Consider the following 22,893-nt stretch of genomic DNA (forward strand, 5'->3'; position numbering starts at 1 on the left):
GTGGTGCCCCGCAAGACGAATGCCTCGCAAAACGAAAAATGCACAAGACGAAAGGGTTTTTCGGTTTTTGCGTCGCTTCGCAAGACGATTTTCCCTATGGGCTTGCTTCGCAAGACGAAACGTCTTGCGAGTTCTTGCGAGTTTGTTTCCTTTTTCTTAAAGCCGCTAAACCGTTAATAGCCGCTAAGCCGTTAATAGCCACTAAGCCGCTAATAGCCGCTAAGCCGCTAATAGCCGTGCTTCGCAAGACGAAAAAACCGCAAGACGAAGAGACTCGCGGAACGGATTAATTTCGTCTTGCGAGGCACCACTGTAGTATAAACACCGACAACTGGGAAACACTGGCTTGCGAGTGCTCCAATCGGAGAACAGCCTTTACCAAAGGTGCCATGGACTCTGAAGATGCTTGAACTCAAGATGAAAGGGAGAAACATGCTAAGAGAAAGGCACGTTTGGCAAACCCACACCGTGATCAATTCCCAACCAGAAACCTATGTCCCCACTGTAGAAGGACGTGTGGAATTGGCCTCCACAGTCACTTATGGACTCACTTTTAAGACTGTGTTCATGGAAGACAATGTTACTTGGCTATGAGTGATTACCAAAGAAGAAGAGAAATGCATGCATTGAAGTAAAATGGAGTCTCATCTCATTCATTAATTAATGGAGATCTCCCCTTTTTTATATTTGTGATGACCTATAGTTATAACCAAAAAAAGCTGAACTGAATTAAAACACATGAAGTAATTAAATGAAAACTTTCTGCATGCACATACTTGCTACCATGAAGCAACATGGGCAAGGGCGGAAAGCCAAATTTTTACTATTCACTAGTGGGAACTGCAAGAAAATGCCGCAGTGTGGATTCTCCCTGTCGTTGCTCCCCTTAGGAGTTTCCCCACCTCCAAAGGTTTTGCAGACCTTGCAGTTCACACAAGTCTGCTGATACCTGCCTCATGTGCATGGATAGTGGCATTTTGGCTACATAAACAATGGCACAGGAAGTGGAACTGGAGCCATTGGACGGTAGAGCCAACTAATTCCTCTTTTGTCCCCATCCTCCTCCTTGCTGAGACTAGGGAAGAGGAATCTGTCAGGTAGGGCCACCCCCTGGGCTTGTTGCAAGTGAGGAATCAGGAAGGTGGGGGCTGGCTGAGGGCAGACTGAAGCTGGTGAAGAAGTGCTCCATTTACCCCAATATTCCAGCCTCCATTGTAGCCCACTTAGCTAGGCTGTTGGCCCAGGCCATCAAACTCCTGATCCAAGTGCAAGAGCCCCAACAGATGCACACCACTCCCAGGAAGCACAGGAATACGTGTGTGTGTGTGTGTGTGTGTGTACACACACATACATATACAGTCGTACCTTGGTTGTCTAACGCTTGATACTCATACATTTCGGCTGCCAAATGATCAAAACCTGGAAGTGAGTGTTCCGGTTTTCAAACATTTTTGGGGAAGCCAAGCATCTAATGCAGCTTCCGCTATTGTTTTTGGCACTCCTGCACAATCGGAAGCCAATTGGAGGCTGTGCCTTGGTTTCTGAACGCTTCGGAAGTCAGATGGACATCCGGAATTCATTCTGTTCGAAAACAAAGGTACGGCTGTATAAGATTTCCCCACCTATACTCACACAGCAGTCATCCCCAAAGCTATCCTACAGAAGCAATAGTTCTATCAGATTTGCCAATTCACAAACCTTGAACCAAAAACCCACAAAAGCTTCACCTATATATACACTTCAGTGTATCCTACACAAAGGCAAACTCTCCTTACACATTTCAAGACAAAACAGCTCTTCATCAGGAGATCAACTAAAGAGATAATGAACAATAAATGAATATATTAATACAATGAATACATAATCAGCCTGATCCAGACAATCAGCAAGAGTGGGGGTTTCAGAAAAGGTTCGCTCTGACCCCATCAGTAAGGAATGCCTTCCTTCCCTGCTGGGAGTATTTATGGGATCTTTTCCGAACAAGCATGCAAAAGTAGTCAAATATCCTGAAATAACTGTCAAGTATGTACATCAATATTTACAGGATTATTAAACAAGTCACCCTAATCCCAGCAATAACAGAAAAGGCCCATTTAAAAGAAATCTCCTTCCCTGGGACATATTTATACAAAGTGTTAGGAACTGAGATATTACAAGGTACCCGTTGGGTTTCGGAAAGGGTTCTCCGCGCCACCATCAGTAGCAGCTGCTGTTGCAACGCACTTGGCCCATGATCAGAAGATGCTTCTTGGCTCTCTGAGGTAGTTGTACTAGAGGAGCTGAAATGGGTTTCACTGCGCACAAAAGGAGATAAAGGACTAGAATTAATTTTTAGTGAGTGCCTCATTAAGGCACTGAAAAGACTATAGAGCTTGAGGGAGTGTTTGTACAACCTGCAGCTCCCCAAATGGTTTTATGCAACCTCACCCAGTTTCTGCAGAGTGATTAAAACCTAGGCCACTCAGTACCTTAGAGGTCACTGTCTGGAAGTAGCATTTTGCAAGGATAGGGAATCTCAGTTACAGAGACAGTTTAGCGAGGCTTTATATACAAGGATGACAGCAATACAGTAGTCATAAATAACGGGGAATGCTTTCTTTGCAGAGGTGAATATATTTTGCTTATTTTATTCCAGCTATATATATACCACTTAATCACCAGAGCTTCTAAGCATTGTACAGTGAGATTACAAAGAGCACACAGTGGATTAAATCAATTAAATTAATCGCAGAAAGGTCTGAAGTTCAACAGGGAGATGGGCTGGGGCAGAGTTCTATAGAATTAGGCCCACAATACCGAATGTATGGCTTCTGGTGGATACAAGCCATGAACCTGAGCCATAAGGGACCAATTGAGGAGGGATTTAAGACGCAGTCTAGTGACATCAGCAACTCTTTCGAGGAAGTTTTGCCTTGTTGAAGCATTTGTGAGGACACCTTCCCAGTGCCCACTCCTTATACCGAGTCTTTCCTGAAGTGTAGGTGGGTTGCTACGAGGCAAGACACAGCAAGAACCTTTAACGAACTAACAGAACTGGACAACGGGGCAAAGCAACTGCTTATATACATTCCTGAAGGCCTGGGCCACTCCCACTCCCACTCCCAAAGTGATTGGCTGTCTAAACTTCCAAGCTGCAAATCATGACTCAGAGTTCAAGGGCCAATGGCAGAGGCCCAAATCCTGAAATGTTCTGTGATGTTCTGTGTCGAATCAGAACACAGGGGTTCAGAAGCCTTAGTCCAGACTCCAGCTCAGGCAAACAGACCGCTGAATACATAACATTTCCCATGCAATCTCAGGCTGTGCCTGCGCACTCACCCTCCTCTGCTCTGCCCATTTCATTTTTCTGTGTGTTCTAGGAGGCCGGGAGGAGGAGAGCTGGTCACAGCAGGAGAGGGAGACTGCATCTTCCGCAACCAGCCTCTCTGCCTCCTGGCCTCACTCCACTCCAGCCCCCACTTCTGTCTTGGCATCTGAACAGTGCTCTGCCATAGTATCTTCCTGTTCACTAAACTCGCTACCTCTTCAGCTTCCACCACCAACAGTCTACTCCTTCCACCTCTGACCACTCATTGTCGTCCCACCCTGGCTCAGAGCCTTCTTCCTCTGGCGGTTCCCTAGGGGGTTCCTTGGCTGGTGCCTCCAGCCGCTCCTCGGCATCCAGCCCATCCATGACATTAATCTTTAACTTGCACTGGAACTCCACTTGGGACGTGGGTGGCACTGTGGGTTAAACCACATAGCCTAGGACTTGCTGATCAGATGGTTGGCGGTTCGAATCCCCGCAACGGGGTGAGCTCCCGTTGCTCGGTCCCTACTCCTGTCAACCTAGCAGTTCAAAAGCACATCAAAGTGCAAGTAGATAAATAGGTACCGCTCTGGCGGGAAGGTAAATGGAGTTTCCATGCACTGCTCTGGTTCGCCAGAAGCGGCTTAGTCATGCTGGCCACATGACCCAGAAGCAGTACGCTGGCTCCCTCGGCCAATAAAGTGAGATGAGTGCCGCAACCCCAGAGTTGGCCATGACTGGACCTAATGGTCAGGGGTCCCTTTACCCTTAGATCTCCACTTGGTGAATGTGTTTTTGCTAATCACTGGATGCCCAATCCACCAGGCACATTCTCTATCACGGAGGTGCGCCACATTCCCTCTGCTTCTTTTCTTGCTCAACTTAGTTTTGGCATGTTCCTCCGCCCCCCCCCCCACTCCTGTGTTGTTTAACTTTTTAAAGTACCATCTCAGATGACAGTGCATAAACAGTAAGAAGTCTAGACACTGTGTTAGTGCTTATTTAAAATATATAATAAAATAGTAAGTAAAAGATGCACCCCCCCCAAAAAAATAACATCATAAATGTAGGATCTTGAAAAAGAGGTTTGGTATTTCTAAAATTCTGCTGTATTATGTAAATAGCTACCACAGACAATTAATATCTGCAATGGAATAATGAATGCATTTCGAAAGGTAAATTAGCAACTACCAATCTACTTGACAGGCATGTTATGTATGCATGACCTATGCAAAAGGTATACAGTGCCCTCTACTGACACTCTAGAAATTAATTCATTTACGGTGTGATTTTGTACATAGCTTAATTTGGTGAGGAAAGCAATCTAGTGCATCTGTTGCATTATAGGCACATCATGAGTATCCATAACCAATACACAGGAAATCCTGTTGCTTCAGGGAACATAGCTTGAACCAAAACGACTAAACCCGTGTCAACTGGTATTTTAATCCAAGTACTGAGGGCCTCAGATACAGGAAAAAATCAGCATGCACAAGGCATTCTACTGAAATGGAGAAACAAGTTTTTAAGGCTACCATTCAAAACACACTTGCTAGGGTCTAAAGCACCAATGCGGCTCAATTCCAAGAAACCATATGCAGGAGGCTACTGGAAATCTCTACCAACTCTTAATTAGGCTGCAAATGGAACAGGAACATGGAATTTTCAGCATTCAGGCTGCAAACTTAGCTGAGAGTTAAGCCCCAATGAATGCAATGTGACTTCCTTCTGAGCAGACATGCACTGGACTGTCCTGCCAGTTAAAAACTTGCTTGGTTAATTATTCAGTTAGCAATGTAAAAATAATGTGCTGTTGACACTTGTTGCACAAGACTATGAAGCCAATCTTTAGTGGACTAGTCCATTCACTCAATTGATTTTTTTTTAAAGTGTTTTGATTGATTTTAAAAGGTGCCGATCCCAGATTAATTGGACAGCAGATATAACAACAACTCTTTTAAATAGAAACATATAAAAGCTGAGGGTAGCACCTCATGAAATGAGGTATTCCATCTTGTGGGGAGATGCCTCTTTTAGGACAGGACGTGCATATGCCTGGTATGATTTTTATAGATTTTTAAAAATATGTATATAAACACAGATCTCACTATCTATACACAATGCATTCTCAGCAAATCATTTGTTAGGCGAACATTCCCATAACAAGTTACTTAGTCTAATTTCTAATGCATTTCTGGGCATGGGATTTTGACCATAAACTGATGAAAAAACCTGGGAAAACCCAGGGAAAACCTCTGAAACTCTGCAAATGGCAAACAAGGAAGGAAAAAATGCTCTCTTATTTATCTTAGCTCCACCCACCCACTCCCGCCCCATGGTTTCTGGTGAAATGGCTGCTGCAAAGCAGCAAAACACAAAACAGTAAGGCTAGGTTAAGGCTGCTTATTTGTTTACAGTACTAAATGCAGGTCCAGCTGTTTGGATATCTGCATCTGCAGTGTGTACAGCAAGGTTTGGGGACGAATTTGTTGTGTTTGGATAAGTGAATTTTCATATGACAAGAGTTTGGATAGTGAGAATTGTGTGCAGTTTTAATTTAATTATTGTTTTCCCCATGTTTTTAGCAGTTCTTATTTTTATCTGAGTCTTTTTAGGGGGAAAGGTAGGGTGTAAATAAATTTTATATATACAGACACACGTATCTTCAAGTGCTGTTAAATCATATCTTTGTTAAATGCAATTGTTCAGGATTGTACCCCAATAATTTCAATCACCTTTACTCGCACTCTCTGAAAAATACTTCAAAAGATAGATCAAGATGAGGAAGATGATAACAATTCTAGCCATTCTGTTTTCTCGAGAGACCCCTCCTGTTTCTTCAGAAGATTGATGTCCCTCCCTTATGACCTTCTAATCTAAATGATGCACCAGAGTTTAGATCACTGCAGAGATAGTCGCTCCTTGAAAGACATTTGCTGCCACCATGTGGCAATGCTTCCCCCATTCCTTTTCTTCTTTTTCTGTAGACTTCTATGGCATGATCTAAATTCCCAGCTGTTGAGTGCATTAACAAGTGCCAATAAAACCTAACTGCAACATTTTTCTCCTTCTCTGAACATCCCACATTAGATATATTATATGTTGTTTGATTTGTGAGCGGATGGGCGGGGGAGAAAAGAGAATGGATACAGTTCAAATTATCTTGGCATGATAGACTAACTACAGAAAGGAGACTCTTTTTACTTTATCATTTCTAAGCAATTACTTTTGAATAAATGCTGTCTGAATTTTTTACTTCCATACTAAGAGACACATGAAAGTACCAAGCCAGAAAGGAAGACTGGCTGATCACAAACGAGGAAGAAAAACTGACTGTTTATCATAGTAACAATGAAATAGAGTTTTTAGAAGAGCTCTGAAGCTTTAAATGCTAAGCCTAAAAGGAGCTTTCCTACAACATAAGGAGATATCCAACATGAAATAGTCTTATGCCACAGCTTAGATTTCATCATGATGTAGCACTGTGCTGGTACACGTGCTTGGATGCAGAAGGCTCCAGGTACAATCCCTGGATTCTCCAGGTAAGGATGGGAAAAGATTCCTATTTGGAACCCTGGAGAGCTGCTGGACAAGATGAAACACTGCAGTCACTTGGTATAAGCCAATTTTCTATGCTGAACTTTCACTGAGGACTCATTTGCAGCACAACCAATGACACAAGTTTCATGTGTCTAGAGGGTATCTATTAAAAAACAGCAGTTATAGTTAGGGTTGCTAACTTGTTTAAAAAAAGAAAAAAGCCCAGCAACATCTACTGTGTCTTTAAAAGCAACTAGATCTACAGATCTGAGCAGGGCTAAAACGTTGGCTGGTCATTTCCACAAATCAAGTGGATGCTAAAGGCTCAGGAGAAGGCTAGGCTGGGTTCTCTCCTGGCCCATTTGTAATTCCAATTCCAGTGGGCACAAAGAATGACACAGTACCTTCTCCGTTTGCTTCAAATGCAGGAAACATACTGAGCAAGCATCTCCTTTGTGTGAATGGAAAGTTTCTCGACACTGGAGATAGATGGGTGGTCCCTGCTCTCCCAGAGCTATATGTGCTCCACTTACTTCCTCTCTAGTTTTGGATCAGATACATCATAGGAAAAGATGGTTTAGACCACAGCCCCTTGGGCTTGCTGATCAGAAGATCACCGGTTCAAATCCACGCAACGGGGTGAGCTCCTGTTGCTCTGTCCCAGCTCCTGCCAACCTAGCAGTTTGAAAGCACAAAGTGCAAGTAGATAAATAAATACTGCTCCGGTGGGAAGGTAAATGGCGTTTCCGTGCGCTATTCTGGTTTCAGTGTCCCGTTGCACCAGAAGTGATTTAGTCCTGCTGGCCACATGACCCGGAAAAACTGTCTGTGGACAAACGCCGGCTCCCTCGGACTGAAGTGAGATGAGCGTCACAACCCCATAGTTGCCTTTGACTAGACTTAACCATCCAGGGGTCCTTTACCTTTTTTTTACATCATAGGAACAGACATTTTAAGCAACAGTCAAAGGTATTGAAGCTATAATTCTGTATATGCTTTTTTGGGAATAAACCCTGATTAAATTAGTGAAATGTATCTGCATTGGATTGCAGTGTAGAAGTGTATTTTAAGAATAAAAATGCTATGAGTGAACGTCTCCTGGAGGCACCTAGCTGGCTGTTAATAATTAAACCTCCATGTCCCATAATCCCACAGAGTTTCACTGTGTATTGGTGAAAATGTGTGCGGCTGTGCAGCAGTGGAAACCTGTCAAATGCCAGCATCCGCTCTGCATCAGTAATAAGGATCGGCGGCTTACTGCTAGAATTGAAGGATGTCCCTGTCATTTAAAATCACCTTGGTAGCTGGGGAGAGACGAAGCCTGCTTTTTTGATGCCATTCAGTGCTAAAGAACTTTACAATAATGTCTGCTTCTGTTCCAGCAAAAAAGCCTGGAGTGCAGAGTACATTTGCAGAGAGTTTGGAGAGCATTGTGATGTTGAAAACTGTCAGATATGGATGTAATTGCCCAGGAGATCTCTGATACCGTTAAGGTATTCAGACAGATGCCTTTGTACAGTACAGAGCATTCTGCAGCTAGTTACTTTGGGGAATGAATCCAAACCAAGTGCACAGAGCAACTAGACTGAAACTCTTCCACATGCCTGAGGCCAGACACACTTGTATTTTGCAGTATTTAAGAACTTGCTTTAGCAGAGTGTTTTAAAATTAACCTTCCTCCTAGCCACTTGCAGAGAATCTCTCTTTGCAGCAATTAATTCTTTGTAGCCTGTAGGCTTTGACTTCTACCGGAAAGAGTAACGTGCCCTCAAAACAAACACGACAAATTAATCACGAGGCTTTCAAATGAATTCTCTCTGCATGATGGGGAAATTTACATTATAAAGTTGTCACAAGGCCAGTCAAAGTAAGGGCTGCGAGTGTGCAAAAAAGAAGAGACTGGGAGGTCTGCCTGGTAAAGAAAACTCAAGTACAATTGCTGTCACTGTCAGAGGCAGCACCAGAGGATGATCAGATATCACCGATCGACAACATAGAATAGCTGCATCCATCGTGACCTGCTTGTGAATTATCAGACGCATCTATGTGGCCGCTGTGGTAGCAGAAGACAGAATGACAAGATGGCTGCAGCTATCTCCCATTTGTATCCCATCCTCTTTCCAAGGAGACAGGAAGGCATGCATGAGATTATCTCATTTTGTCCTCACAGCAACAAAATGAGGTAGGTTAGACTGAAAAGCAGTGAAAGTAATGGCACAACATTCTATCCTCTTCTGACTTTTTATGACCTTTGACAAGTCTTTTCTACCAGAACACCCCTTGATCCAAATGAAAATCCTCATCCACTTTGAGCTGCTATTTGCCCTGGGAGCATTTCACCAGAGCTGGCCCAGCCATTAGGCAAGGTGAGGCATAAGCCCCCTAGGCTGCATGCCTGTCCCATGAGATCTCACCCAAAATTGGCAAGGTCTTGCCTGAATTTGGCACCGGTCCACTAGTGGTAGATGTGGCAAGGTGTGCAGCAGCGGCAGAGTAGGAGGCAGCAGGAGCAGGTGGGGGGGTAGCAGCAGCAGCACGACAGGGCAGTTTCACTTCACATGACAAAACAGGATGTGCTGCCCCTGCAATTTAAATAATGGTTTTTCATCTGATTTACCCAATGAATATGTTTGCACAAATTAACAATTAATGTGAATACTTGTTGTTTGTCTGCCTTATGGAGACATGAACGTTGGTGGGGATTTCAACAGTTTGGTATCACTTTTGTATGTTTTTCTGATTTTAAATATTTCATATATCTATGTATTTTAGGAGGCAGAATACAAACATGACAGAAAAGCAGCCTCAAGTTTTCTCACTTCTGGCAGACATACACATAAAGCCAGCAGAATATTATTATTTTTTTTTGCGAAGTTAAACAGTCCCATCATAAAAGTAGTTTTTCCTCCCTCTGGCTTGCATGGCCACAACCCCAGTCTATGTGTGACCTGGTACAAATGTGTCTAAGGCCAGCCCTGCATGGAAGTAAGCAAGGAGGCCACATGTCTTCTGTCTAGACTGAGGGAACTAGAAATAGCCCTGAAACATGTCATTTTCATACTGTAAATGACAGATGAAAATCAAGAGGGTATAACAAATAAAAGAGTGAGGAACTGGCAGGAGCATAATTATTTATGGAAGTGCAAGATGGTGCTGTTCAATTCATATACCTAATCTGCATTATTTTCTCCAGCCAATTATCAGAGCAAAGGCTGGTGGAAAATCTTCCTATATAACCTCATCACAGTCAGAGGCAATATGCCTCTGAATACCAATTGCTGGGGAACAATGATTTGGGAGAGAGTTGCTGTGCTCATGTCCTACTTCTTGGCTTCCCATAGACATCTGGTTGATCATTGCAAGAACAGGAAGCTGTACTAAGGAGGCCTTTGGTTTGACCCAGCAAGACTCTTCTCACATTCTTATGAAACAAGTTCTTTTGTCCATATACTGAATGCTGCAAGACCCATCCCTCCTCTCTCATTCAATATGAATATACCATGATGAGGAGACATTATTAAGATTGAGGATCCAAATACACTGTAGGGTTGCCATATTTTCTTTTGGGGGGTAGGAATCAGGCAAAGAAAGTTGTCGAGCTTCTTTTGGAAAAGTTTCAAAAATCCAAACATACCACTTTAAACAGTCATGTTTCAAGTCTACTTTGTTAAAGTTGGTTTAAATATTCATCCATTTCCCCAAGAAACATAGGCTACAATATAGACAGTATTGAGAGTGACACACCAATTGCCTGCTTTGGTGTAATGTTCTACATTCATTTCCTAAAAATGATATTCCCAATATACAGTTCTGCAAATCTGAGAACAGCTACTGGAATATACATTTATCATGAAATGCAGTTCTTTCTTTCTTTTTTTACTCCTCCTATATATACAATACAGTGGTACCTCCAGTTGTGGATGGGATCTGTTCCGGAGCTTCGGTCAGATCCCGAGGTTTTCGCAACTGGAGGTGCCTGTTCTGCACATGTGCGCGGCGCGGTAGAGCACTTCTGTGCATGCGCATGCGGCAAAAACCAGAAAAATACTTCTGGGTTTGCCACATGCGTATCCCGAAGGATACGTAACCAGAGGTGCTCATAAGCAGAGGTACCACTGTACCACAAACAAAAGATAACAAGTACCTGGGCTTGCTTTTCTCCTTCTCCCAAACCCTTTCCCTTCTGTTCAATGTCTTTTAGATTATAATCTTGAGATCAGGAACTATCTTTTATTAAGGTCTTCATAAATTGCCATGAGGGCATTTTTATATTATTTATTTATTTATTTATTTATTTATAATAATTTGTATAAACCTTCCACTCATTTAAATGTCAAGGCCCTGCACAGCAATATATGCAAGCACAATTAATCATAATTAATCATAAAATGCCATAAAAATACGGGGTAAAATGCTATGGCTTTAAAAAGCAGATTCAAGTACTCATTTTGCCTTTTTGTTCACTGCAGAATTCTTTCACAACCCATGTGAAAAGGAACAGCTTAATACATTCTAACAGAAGAGTTTACTTACTGAGCATGAGAAATACAATCATAGTTGGGTGCTGGATTTTGCATATTTCCTTCTTTTTGACTGCCAGCCTTTAAGTAACAGGATCTAATTTCTCCTTTAAGAAAAGAAGAAGCCACCGTCAGTTCAGTGGTGTAATTATTTGTTCACACACTGAATTTTAAGACTGTAAAATAACAGAACTGGAAGGGAACATGTGGATCAATCCTTCTGCTGGAAGCACTGATCTTGCCCTAAGGTATCTTTGCCAGTGACCTGTACACTCCTTTAAGGTGGAATTTCATTACAATGACCCACGGCTGCAGCAGAGTCTTTTAAACACTCTGGGCTGCAAGCATGCTTTGATGCAAGTCATACCACAGCTGCCCACTACTCAGTTTCCTCCCATTTTATTTATGTCGGGGGGAGGCAGATTTCAGCCTTGTGGAATCTATTTTGTTGCTCAGATCCAGTAACCAGGCCAGGTGAAAATGATATACACATCCAATAAATTATTCCCATAATTTGTTTTGAGGACCAGAACAAAATGGAGGTCACAATCCTTACCCACTTCACTTTCCCCATTTTAGCAGTATTATTGAGGAGGATGGAGGAAAGTAATTTTGTGGTTGTTATTATTAAACAGAAATCTTTGCTTGTCTACTTCAAATCCAGAGATCTACCAGAAGATCCTGATCTACCTTCTGTCCACTCCAATAGACACTATAGGTTCTGAGAAAAGGAAAGGGGAGTCTGCTCTGGTGAAGAAGCAGGGGTGATGCCTCGATGCTCTATTCAATCTGCTACTCCACAAATCATCTAGACTTTGACCGGGGAACCACCAAAGTCAACGAAGCTCTGGAATCCACTTGCAGTGACCGTTTGTCAACATTTCAGCGTTATTCAGCTGCTAATTCATTTCCTCACCCCAGTTTGAATTAGAATGTATTAGGGACGCGGGTGGTGCTGTGGGTAAAACCTCAGTGCCTAGGACTTGCCGATCGTATGGTCGGCGGTTCAAATCCCCGCGGCGGGGTGAGCTCCCGTCGTTTGGTCCCAGCTCCTGCCCACCTAGCAGTTCAAAAGCACAATTAAGTGCAAGTAGATAAATAGGTACCGCTTTCTAGCGGGAAGGTAAACAGCATTTCCGTGTGCTGTGCTGGTGCTGGCTCACCAGTTGCAGCTTTGTCACGCTGGCCACATGACCCGGAAGTGTCTCCAGACAGCACTGGCCCCCGGCCTCTTAAGTGAGATGGGCGCACAACCCTAGAGTCGGACACGTCTGGCCTGTACGGGCAGGGGTACCTTTACCTTTAGACCACACCTGCCTGCATTTAAATAGCATATGAGAAGCAACTTCCATCTTTCCCATTCATACCAGTAGGTGTTCCCTTTTGGGAAACTCCAGTGTGGACAAGACTCAAGTTCTAAAATCCACTTGGCTTAGTGAGTCTGTGTGTATGTTTGGGGCATATGAATACAGTGATCTAAGCGATCCACCCAGAGTATGAACTCCTTCTGCATACAAGGCTGTGGATCTCATGCCCAGGTACTTATATAACCATCCTACAATCCAATAAATATTGAATGCATTTTGTAAAAAAATTAAGCAACCTTATTCATAGATACCTCTCCCTTTCTCCCAAGTTCTCTACGGAGCTTACCATTTTCATCTATGAAGACATGCATTGCATCCACAGACATCTCTTCTTGCATAGAAGCCTCAGGCCCACTTATGACTTGCAAGAGGGAACTATCTTGCTGCGAAGTAACCCGGTAAATGATCTGCCTTTGCCTGGTGCTCTGGTAACTAGGCACAAAAGCAAAATAGAGAGACTGAAATTAATTATTCTCACTGTAAGCAACCAGTATGAATAATTTCAGACACAGTCAATGAGGAGCCTGGTACTCTGGTAACTAGGCACAAAAGCAAAATAGAGAGACTGAAATTAATTATTCTCACTGTAAGCAACCAGTATGAATAATTTCAGACACAGTCAATGAGGAGCCTGGTACTCTGGTAACTAGGCACAAAAGCAAAATAGAGAGACTGAAATTAATTATTCTCACTGTAAGCAACCAGTATGAATAATTTCAGACACAGTCAATGAGGAGCCTGGTACTCTGGTAACTAGGCACAAAAGCAAAATAGAGAGACTGAAATTAATTATTCTCACTGTAAGCAACCAGTATGAATAATTTCAGACACAGTCAATGAGGAGCCTGGTACTCTGGTAACTAGGCACAAAAGCAAAATAGAGACACTGTAAGCAACTGATATGAATCATTTCAGACACAGTCAATGAGGAGAAGAAACTTCTTACTGAGCAGTGAACTTGATAGGCTCCGGGGCAGTTGGATTAATACTACCAGAGTCTTGAGTTTGCATCTCTGGCTTATCCTGCTTTGAAGATCCATGTGCACTGTTTTTATCCATTTCTGGAGTTTCTTCCTTTTTCTCTGTTGTGCAGCCATCTAAAAAATAGAAAGGCTACTTATACAAGACACTGGAAATGTGTTGTTTTCATGCTTTCTCTTTTTGAGAGAGCAAGAGTATTTTTGATGAGGAGTGAGACACCCAAACTACGAAAACAACTACAGTCTGGCAGACAATTTTTCAAAGTCATATAGTATTCAGAACAGGTTTGGGCAAGGATCTGTTTATGTCAGGTAAGTTACCTGTGACCCTCATATTAGTTTCATGTGAATGGGAAGGAGGGAGAAAAACAGTTGGGAAAGAGAAAAGTAACATGGCTTTTGAAAGAGAAAAAAAATGTCCCCCAATCCTGGCTTATAAACTTCTATATAGCACCATGTACATAGGTAGTGATGTAAAAGTAATAATAATTATATATATATATATATATGTATATGTATGTATATATGGGGTTAAAATCACCTGCCATCTTTTCCTTCATGCTTCCATGAATTTGTGTCAGTGGCAAAATGACCCATGACTAGAACCTGCAGGCAACGCTAACATAAATAAACATCCCCCTCGTTTTTTTGCTTTTTGAATTTCACTTACACCGTAAGTGTAAGCGTATTTATTCAGGGCTTAGTGGGGCTGACTTCAGAGCAATCACAGCACAAGTTCCAGTACAAGGAGACACTGTGGTATAGGAGCTAATCCAAGGTACTAGCTAACACACTTCTCTGGCTGTGGCTAGACAAAGCAGCACAGGATTGCACTGTTTATTTCATGTAGTGTTTCAGAGATTTTGTACATCTATTTCCACCACAGGGGACCTCAAAACAGTTTACATATAACTGTAAAATATCCAATACAAATCATAACATGCAATGAAAACATCAATTACACAAACTGCGGACTTTTGTGTGTAACTCATTCGTATGTGGTTTAAGAATCTTCTGTACGGCACACAACAGCATATGGAACTCCATTTTCAGCTTTAAAAAACACCACACTTTACATTCTGGACTATTTATTGCTATCTGCTACCATCCCTTGACTGGCAAGTTGCTCTTAATGCAAGTGCTCAGAAATGCCTTAAGTGCAGAGATGGCTCATAATTTTGAAAGCATGCAGCATACCTCCAGTTATCCGCTTATCTTTTGCAGTCTCTGGTTTGCCATCAGACGCGGTTGCCTTTGAGGTGTTAATGGATTCCAGCAGCGAGACGAATTCCAAGAAATTAGATTCATTTGGCATCTGTCCTTCTTTAGCTTCCAGGTCAGATTTAGAGGTTGGCAAAAGCTTCTCCTTATCGCTGACTGTCTCCGAGGAATTCTTACTTAAAAAAACATCAGTCCCACTGTCCACACTGAGCACGCGAGCGTGCCTTTTCTCATGAGCCGTTTTGTAAGAGGGTACACCCAAATTCTGCTGCCCTTCTTTGGAATGTAAAGTCAGGACTTCTACGTTCTCAGAGGCATTCTCCGGGCAAGTGCTTACTTCTTCGTGATTATCTGTTGGGTTGTCACCGTCCTCTTTTGCATTATTGTCCTGTTCGCCAGATTCATAGCCCGAACACTGGTTGGATGAGGCATCTACGTTTAAATTGTCTGGCGTTCTCAAACTTTCGCTCGCTTCTTGATAAGCCTGGCCTCCGCTGTCATCAGACAGTTCAAAGGTGATGACGGGGATTCTCATCATTTCGCTGCTTTGCTTACTGTGCTGGTCTGCCATGACAACACCAGACTCTGGATCCGAGCTGGATCCGATTTCAGCCCCCAAAACTTGCAAATGACGCGAGCCATCCAGGTCAGTGGTTGAGTTCTGGGTGCTACTCATAGTGATCACAATTTTAATCGGTTCGTGTAGTGTAAGCGGATCTCCAGAGAGAGAATTGTCAATGAGAGCAACAGCTACCTCGCTCTCCGAATCATCAAGGTGAACCTTCATGTCATCAAGGTAGGAACTTTCCAGAGGTCCATCCACTCCCTTGGCTGCCACGGTATTACACTGCAGGCAACTAGTGGTAGTGATGTCTTGAGCAGACGCATCCAGCACTTTTTCTCTCCGGAAACACTTTGGGTTGCTTAGATGCTCAGAAATGATGACTGAATTATCAGTGCTCCAAGACTCAAAGGAAATGCCAGCTTTTATAATGTCATACTGGGATAAGGAAAGATTTGGCAATTTCTTAACCACACCTTTATCAAGAGGCGTATCCTCCACTGCACTATAACTAGAAAGCTGCACCTTCTCATCCTTTTCACTGGTCGCCGCGCTGATAAATGTCTCCATGGCATTTGGCTTCGCCACTATTGCTGATGTGGTAGAACTTGACATAAGTGCCATAGAAGCAGACAGAATATCTGCTTTGACACAGGGTGAGGTAGATGAAACCGGTAGGGCAGGCTGGTCTTCCAGAAGCATTACTCCTAATAAGAAGGGACACAAACACATATGAAGTTCAGTCAAGCTAGGCAGTCCAGAAAATCCCCACTAGAATCAATGGGGCAGTACACAACTAAGCCTTTAAGTCCTATTGCTTTCAGTGGGGCATGAACATGCTCTCTAAACAAAATATAAATAGTAAACGTTTACAAGTTATATAAAGTTCACTGCTACCGTTTATTTTAGGAACATGCTCTAAACTCTGAGGTATACAGTTTTTGGGGTGAAACACTTTTAACAATAGTAACAAACATTATCTATAAGGTACCTTTCAGATCTTCAATTGTTTCTTGTGCTGGCAGCTCCTAAAAATGAAGCAAATGGATTATGTGATCCATGTTATATTTAAAATGTGCATAATTTAAAACAGAGTACTTTAGCAAATCATAGTAAGTATAGCCTATATCCCACTTAAAATCAATGGCAGAAATAATAAAGACAGAATACAAGGATTGCACCCAACATCTCATAGATGTCTCAGGGTAAGCCATGTGATTACTCTACATTCAATGAAGGATGTGGTGGTGGTGTTGCAACTAATTATTTTGTTCATAGTACATTTCACAAGTTAAGAAAGTTTTTTTTCCCTTTCAGATGTCAAGAGTCAGCAAGCAATACTTAAAAACACATACTAATAACTCTAACTGAATACTTGAAACCTGTAAATTGGAGAATATTGTTACTGTTGTTATTTGAAATGTATCTGAATCATGACTCCATCTCAAAGCTCTACACAATTGCTACCCACGCGAGTTAGCTTCCCACTGAGGCCAACATTGGTGTCATGTACATGTACAGAACAGGAAAATGTAGCCAGGGATGCCCCCACACTGGTTTAATGGGTAAAACCTCACATCATTTTTTTTTTATTGCCACATTCTAGTGGGTCTGCTTCACACAGAGTTGTGCACACTTAAAAAGCTTCCCTATTGTCTTCTGCAACTAAGCAAGTGGACCTGTTAGAGCCCTTGAAGAGGGAAGCAGGTGCTAGACTCACCCCAAATGACCCCTTCCTCTCCTCCCATTCACTAACAGTCATTATCACTATCACAGTACTCAGCATTGATCACATCTTGGGACAAGGGGAGAGAACAAAAGAATTCTGAATCTTTCAATTTCCTTCTCCTTCTTTAGCATTTTTGGCCACTGAATGATTATTATTATTATTATTATTATTATTATTATTATTTCATATACTGCTTAATGCTAACATAGGGTTCTATACTTGTAAACCACTTGGAAGGCTACTACATCAGCATTAATATAGACACCCAGAATTAAAATAACGGAATAAAATAAACCCATCAAAACATTAAAATATAGACATCCACAAATAAAATATGCAATCCAATTAATACACAGTAATTAAAACAGGATCTTTTCAAATGTGCATTGGTAATGATGACCAGAACCAGATGTTATTGGAGCTACAGTATATGGGTATCACCAAATACACCGGCCCCACTATTCCCCCTTCCCTGTCATGTATACATCAGTAAAACAAAACGGATGGCCTGGCACCACAACACTCTGAATTTCCCTGCCCAGCTTCACTAGCTGCTGCTTGCAAGGATGGCAAAACTTGGAGCACAATGACATCCCATTGTGCATTTTGCTTTGCCAGGCAATGGAGATGGTATGCTACTATTTTTACAGTAAAACCCATAGTACATTTTGATTGTCAGAGAAACCCAGTGGCATATGTAGAGTGAACAACATTGTGGAAAAAGCTTTACTAACCAGGACTCCTGAAGAGTGATGTGAGAGGATAGCCTGCACTTTTACGCTGCTGTGGATGGTTGGTGTTGAACCATTACGCTTGAGCTCTTCAAATGCACAACTGTCCCCAATGTTATTGCTATTCAAAAATAATAAAGAAGAAAGAATTCAGGGATGACTTTTTCTCACAATGAGCATCACCAGTCCTGTTCCAAATATATGTGCAAATCAGCCTGTCAGAAAATTGGCAGTCAATCAGTGATTCTGCTGGGATTAATCTACCTCCCTTCCCTCTCCTAAACAGCTGCTTGGCACCATCCATAATTTTCTGACAAAGGCAGGAAGCCTATTTGCTCACAGTAAATTATTTGCATGCAGAAGCTTGTTTCCCTACATGTACGCCTCCTCATTATTTCAGAGGGCACCAAGGATAACCTTACACAGTGAGGAAGAAAACTTGCCTGAGATTTATATGCCGAACTGCATTATCTCTTCTACCTTCTTTATTTTGCTTTCCTTCCTTCCATGAGACCTTTTGTTGAATCACTTCTCCTTTGTCAAACATAAGATGCAGGCGATAACTGACCACTTTGATGATCGTGAAAAGCACAGTCACAGAACTACAGTAGACAAAGGCTGTGATGGCATTGGGAGGGAATGCCTAAACATAAGAATAACGAAGAGTTAATGCAACTGATCCATTGGTTTGCCAGTAGATTTCATTTACTTGCAGTGTGACAATTTAAATTTGTAACAAGACTGATTATTGATAACCCTGCTAATGTTCTCCTAACAATTATACAATACTATTGGCATTTACATGGTGCTTTTCCTAAGTGCTTGAAATGTAATTTTTACAACAACCCTGTAAGGCAGTGGTGGATAACCTGTGGCCTTCCAGATGATGTTGGACTCCAACTCCCATCATCACTGGCCACTGGCCATTCTGGCTGGGACTGATGGGACTTGGAGTCCCAATAGCATCTGGAGCAGTTATGACATATGATACCCCTGTTGTAAGTTATAGTAATATTGCTAATCATTTTCATGTTACAGATGTAGGAGGAGCAATGAGGCTGATGAGACCATTCAGTGGCTGATATGAGACACGGAGCAGGAACCTCTTAGCTCATTTTCTTAACCACTACCTAAATCGGCTTAAGGTCCGTATAGTTAAAGCCATGGTTTGCCCAGTAGTGATGTATGGAAGTGAGAGCTGGACCATCAAGAAGGTGGATCGCCGAAGAATTGATGCTTTTGAATTATGGTGCTGGAGGAGACTCTTGAGAGTCCAATGGACTGCAAGAAGATCAAACGCATCCATTCTTAAGGAAACCAGCCCTGAGTCCTCACTGGAAGGACAGATTGTGAAGCTGAGGCTCCAATACTTTGGCCACCTCATGAGAAGAGAAGACTCCCTGGAAAAGACCCTGATGTTGGGAAAGATTGAGGGCACAAGAAGAAGGGGATGACAGAGGACGAGATGGTTGGACAGTGTTTTCGAAGCTACCAACATGAGTCTGACCAAACTGTGGGAGGCAGTGGAAGACAGGAGTGCCTGGCATGCTCTGGTCCATGGGGTCACGAAGAGTCGGACACGACTAAACGACTAAACAACAACAAAAATTGGCTTACTTGCAGGGATGTGTGGGTGTTAGAATGCTCCACATATATATATATAATTTCTTCAGACTGGCAAGAGATACAACAATTGCAGATACTTTGGTCAGGATCCAAAGAGCCACTCAGCACTTAGTCCAGGGCTGGGGAAGCTTTGGCCAACAAGACATTGCTGAACTACAACTCCCATCAGCCCCAGCAAGCAAAACTGATGTCCAGGGATTATGAGAGTTGCAGTCCAGCAACCCAAAGGTTCCCACACCCAACATACTCGATAGCAGAACCAGTGGCGTAGGGTGGGTTGTCAGCACCCAGGGCAAGGCAAGTAATTTGCGCCCCCTAACCCGTGGATTTGCGCCCTCTAACCCTAACCCCCAGATGTTGCGCCCGATGCGGCCGGCCCCCCCTGCACCCCCCACGCTACGCCACTGAGCAGAACAAAATCAAAAGAGAGAATAAGCCTTGGGAAATATAGGAGCATAGTGGATGAAAATATTACTGGCATATTGTTAAAATGCACATAATAATAGTTTAATTGTAGCACCAGCTGGGAGAAGGATCGTCACTAGAGTTTTCTCATAGGACACCTTCTGAATCCCCATAATCCTCCTTTCTCTTCCCCATGCTGTGTTGCCTCCACCTGCCCACCGGGACTTCCCGGGGTTGAGCGGAAGCCCTGCTTTCTCCGGGCCCACATCCCGGGCGCAGGAGGGGAGCTGCGGGGCCACCTGCCCGCACAGAACCTGGTTCGGGTCGTTGTCCCCGGGGCTCTGGGCCTCTCCCTCCCCGCCGGCTCCCTCCTCACCAGGTGCATCGCCATCGGCAGCAGGAGCAGGAAAAGCCACAAATAGAGGTGGCAGCTGTTGGTGAACTTGCTCTGCTCCGGATCGTGGTACCAGCCTCCGGTGAGCGCCGCCCACACGCCCTGCCGGAGCAGCTGCACGGCTTGGGACACCATGGCCGACCCCGGAAGCCGCCACCGCCGCCTCACTCTCCTGGTCGTTGCTGGTCCCGGCCGCCACCGCCGCCGAGATGCTGCTTGGAGCCGGCCGCCAGGACCTCCATGCCGGATGCTAGAAGGATTTTCCCATCATGCTCCGCGGCGCCCTCTATGCCAGCGGTCCCTGAGATGGGAAGCTCCGCCCACCACGCCTTTCGCAGTACGTGGCCGCTCTGACGCGCGAGGGATTCCCACGCTGGGCGAGCAGCTCCTTTCTGCCCGTTTTCTCCTTTGCCTTTCTCCTCGGCGTCCTACCCTCCTGCCGCTCATCGGCTCTCCATGGCTGGACTCCCCATCTCTCCGCTTGGGAAGATTTCACACCAGACCCCTGAAGAATCCCGAGAACTGTAGTTTGCTAAGGGGTCTGGGAAGAGGAGCTCCGTGAGGGCGAACTACAGCTCCCAGGATTCTTGGACGCCGCGCTGCCCTTCCCTCCTTCGGTTCCTCCCCCGTTTAGTTTCCAGGGTGCAACCGATGTCGTTCACCCCTCCATTCCCAGCGCAGTCTTTCCCCCGCCTCTTCCCAATGAGGATCGGTAGCTTTGCCCCAACTTCAGATGTGGTTGAATTGCAACCGCCGCAGTCCCTGATTATTGGTCTTGCTGGCTGGGAATGGTGGGTGGTTGTAAGTCCAGTGGAATCTGGGGACCCGGGAGTAGGAGAAGAGTGGCCTCTTTCTGCTAAATATGTTTACGAATCTATACAAATAAAAACATAAATATTATTTAGAATGCAAGCTGTCTGTGTGATGCTTCCTATTAAGCATCTCAAGGTTGCACTAAATGTGTACTGTGGATGCAGTGCAAAGCAGACGTGAGCATTCCAGCCCGAGAAAGCTGTATGTGCTTCACAATATATCCACTAGGGGGTGCGATAGGAGAACTTTTCTATATACAGTACCTGCAAAAACAGTTTTGAAAGGAAGATAGAAATTCTATTTTATTGCTTCTCCTGCTTATGTATTTTGACACACAACTTTTACCACTGCTTTCAAAATAACTCAGAATATGTAAGTCATTTAACTATTTTCTTTACTGCTGTGTTGACTTTTGGGGAACGCTCAGTTTTATTGTCAAGACATTTTCCCTTGTTAGCTTTTCATCTTCACAATAATTCTTTCCCTTCGTCCCATCATCAGTGTGACTGCTTCGCCTTCACACTTTCTCCATGGACCTTATCCTACCTCTCTCCTAGGTCTTGGAATGGCCTATCTCTGCCCCTTGCCACCCCCCACCACCACCACAGACACACACTTATGCCCTCCTCTCCTCTCTCCTGCCCAAGCCTCTGCTCCTCTGGTTTCCCCAGATGTAGTGAATGCCTGTTACAATGTGTAATATAATATACTACAATGATTACACGAGAGTATATATGGAAATAAGGTCTTTCAATGTCCATAGACTTTGCAAGATTCAGCCTAGACATTTTCAAGCAATTCATCTAAAATATTATTTAATAGTGAACGTTTGATCACTTTTCATCACTTTAGCTTATCTTCCTCTGCTGAAATAAAAATGATCTGCCCATTGTCTGAGCTGACATGGATGGATTTATTTACATTACCAGAGATCACAAATTAGAATAGTTTTGTATTTCACTACATCAGAGTAAAGAAATAAAAAGAGGGGAGGAATGGCAGTCCATGTAAACTCCCAGCCCATTTACAGTGTGTGACAGCAAGACTGAAATTTCACACAGCCACTTCTGACCAAACAACCATGCACCCAAGTCAAATTCATCTTGGATAAATTCTCAAGAGGTGCTAAAACCCACCTCTTACAATCCTAAACAAAAAAACAGTTCAAGGAAGGGGACAAATGGGAGTTTATCTCCCAGCCCAGCAGATGGGAATGGCATCTCTCTCCTTCCCTTTTGCAACCTGACCGTTGAAGGAGTGAAGGAATCAAATATACTAGATAATTTGAGGGCTGAGGGACAATGAGCCCTGCACATTTTGCTTGCAAGTGGGCTGTTACTGGACCAATTTGAACACAGCTCTAGACATGTAATATATATAAGCCCAAATTCATGATGGCAGGAACGTCATAATTCTAGATGGTCTCATTTTGAAAGCAGAACTGCTGTTCAAGCAGAATTGCAGCTTCTTTGGCTTTAATTCACCCTCCTCAAGCATCCATTCAGTTTCAACCAGCTCCCTATTAGCATTACTCTGGAGGCCAGGACAAGGCTCCTCTGTACTAAGCAGCTTAACAAGAAACCTCAAGATAATAATGTCTCAATGAACTCAAAAGATAATTGTACCTGGCAGCATTTAACATTTTCTCTGTGGCTGGCAGAATTTCCTGCCAACATGCTCCTCCTACATGAATTGGACTCCAGAGAATACATAATT

At 43.4% G+C, this 22,893-nt stretch overlaps 1 protein-coding gene across 4 annotated transcripts in view; it reads right to left on the minus strand.

Moving 5' to 3' along the window:
* Window positions 1–20,846, minus strand: part of PCNX2 (pecanex 2) — a 109,074-nt gene extending 88,228 nt beyond the window's left edge. For 3 of the 4 annotated variants that reach the window (XM_053382530.1, XM_053382529.1, XM_053382528.1), the window contains exons 1-9: window positions 20,347–20,846; window positions 18,383–18,582; window positions 17,943–18,060; window positions 16,471–16,507; window positions 14,894–16,186; window positions 13,663–13,813; window positions 13,003–13,148; window positions 11,363–11,456; window positions 2,162–2,294 (exon numbers count right to left, since the gene is read on the minus strand). In XM_053382530.1, coding sequence (XP_053238505.1) covers window positions 2,162–2,294; window positions 11,363–11,456; window positions 13,003–13,148; window positions 13,663–13,813; window positions 14,894–16,186; window positions 16,471–16,507; window positions 17,943–18,060; window positions 18,383–18,582; window positions 20,347–20,499 — 2,325 coding nt within the window. In that variant the 5' untranslated portion in view covers window positions 20,500–20,846. The remainder of the gene's footprint in view (window positions 1–2,161; window positions 2,295–11,362; window positions 11,457–13,002; window positions 13,149–13,662; window positions 13,814–14,893; window positions 16,187–16,470; window positions 16,508–17,942; window positions 18,061–18,382; window positions 18,583–20,346) is intronic. The other variant, XM_053382527.1, reaches the window with a different exon arrangement.
* Between the last annotated feature and the right edge of the window lie 2,047 nt (window positions 20,847–22,893).

This window comes from Podarcis raffonei, chromosome 3, assembly GCF_027172205.1.
Source record: "Podarcis raffonei isolate rPodRaf1 chromosome 3, rPodRaf1.pri, whole genome shotgun sequence".
Classification (NCBI taxonomy): domain Eukaryota; kingdom Metazoa; phylum Chordata; class Lepidosauria; order Squamata; family Lacertidae; genus Podarcis; species Podarcis raffonei.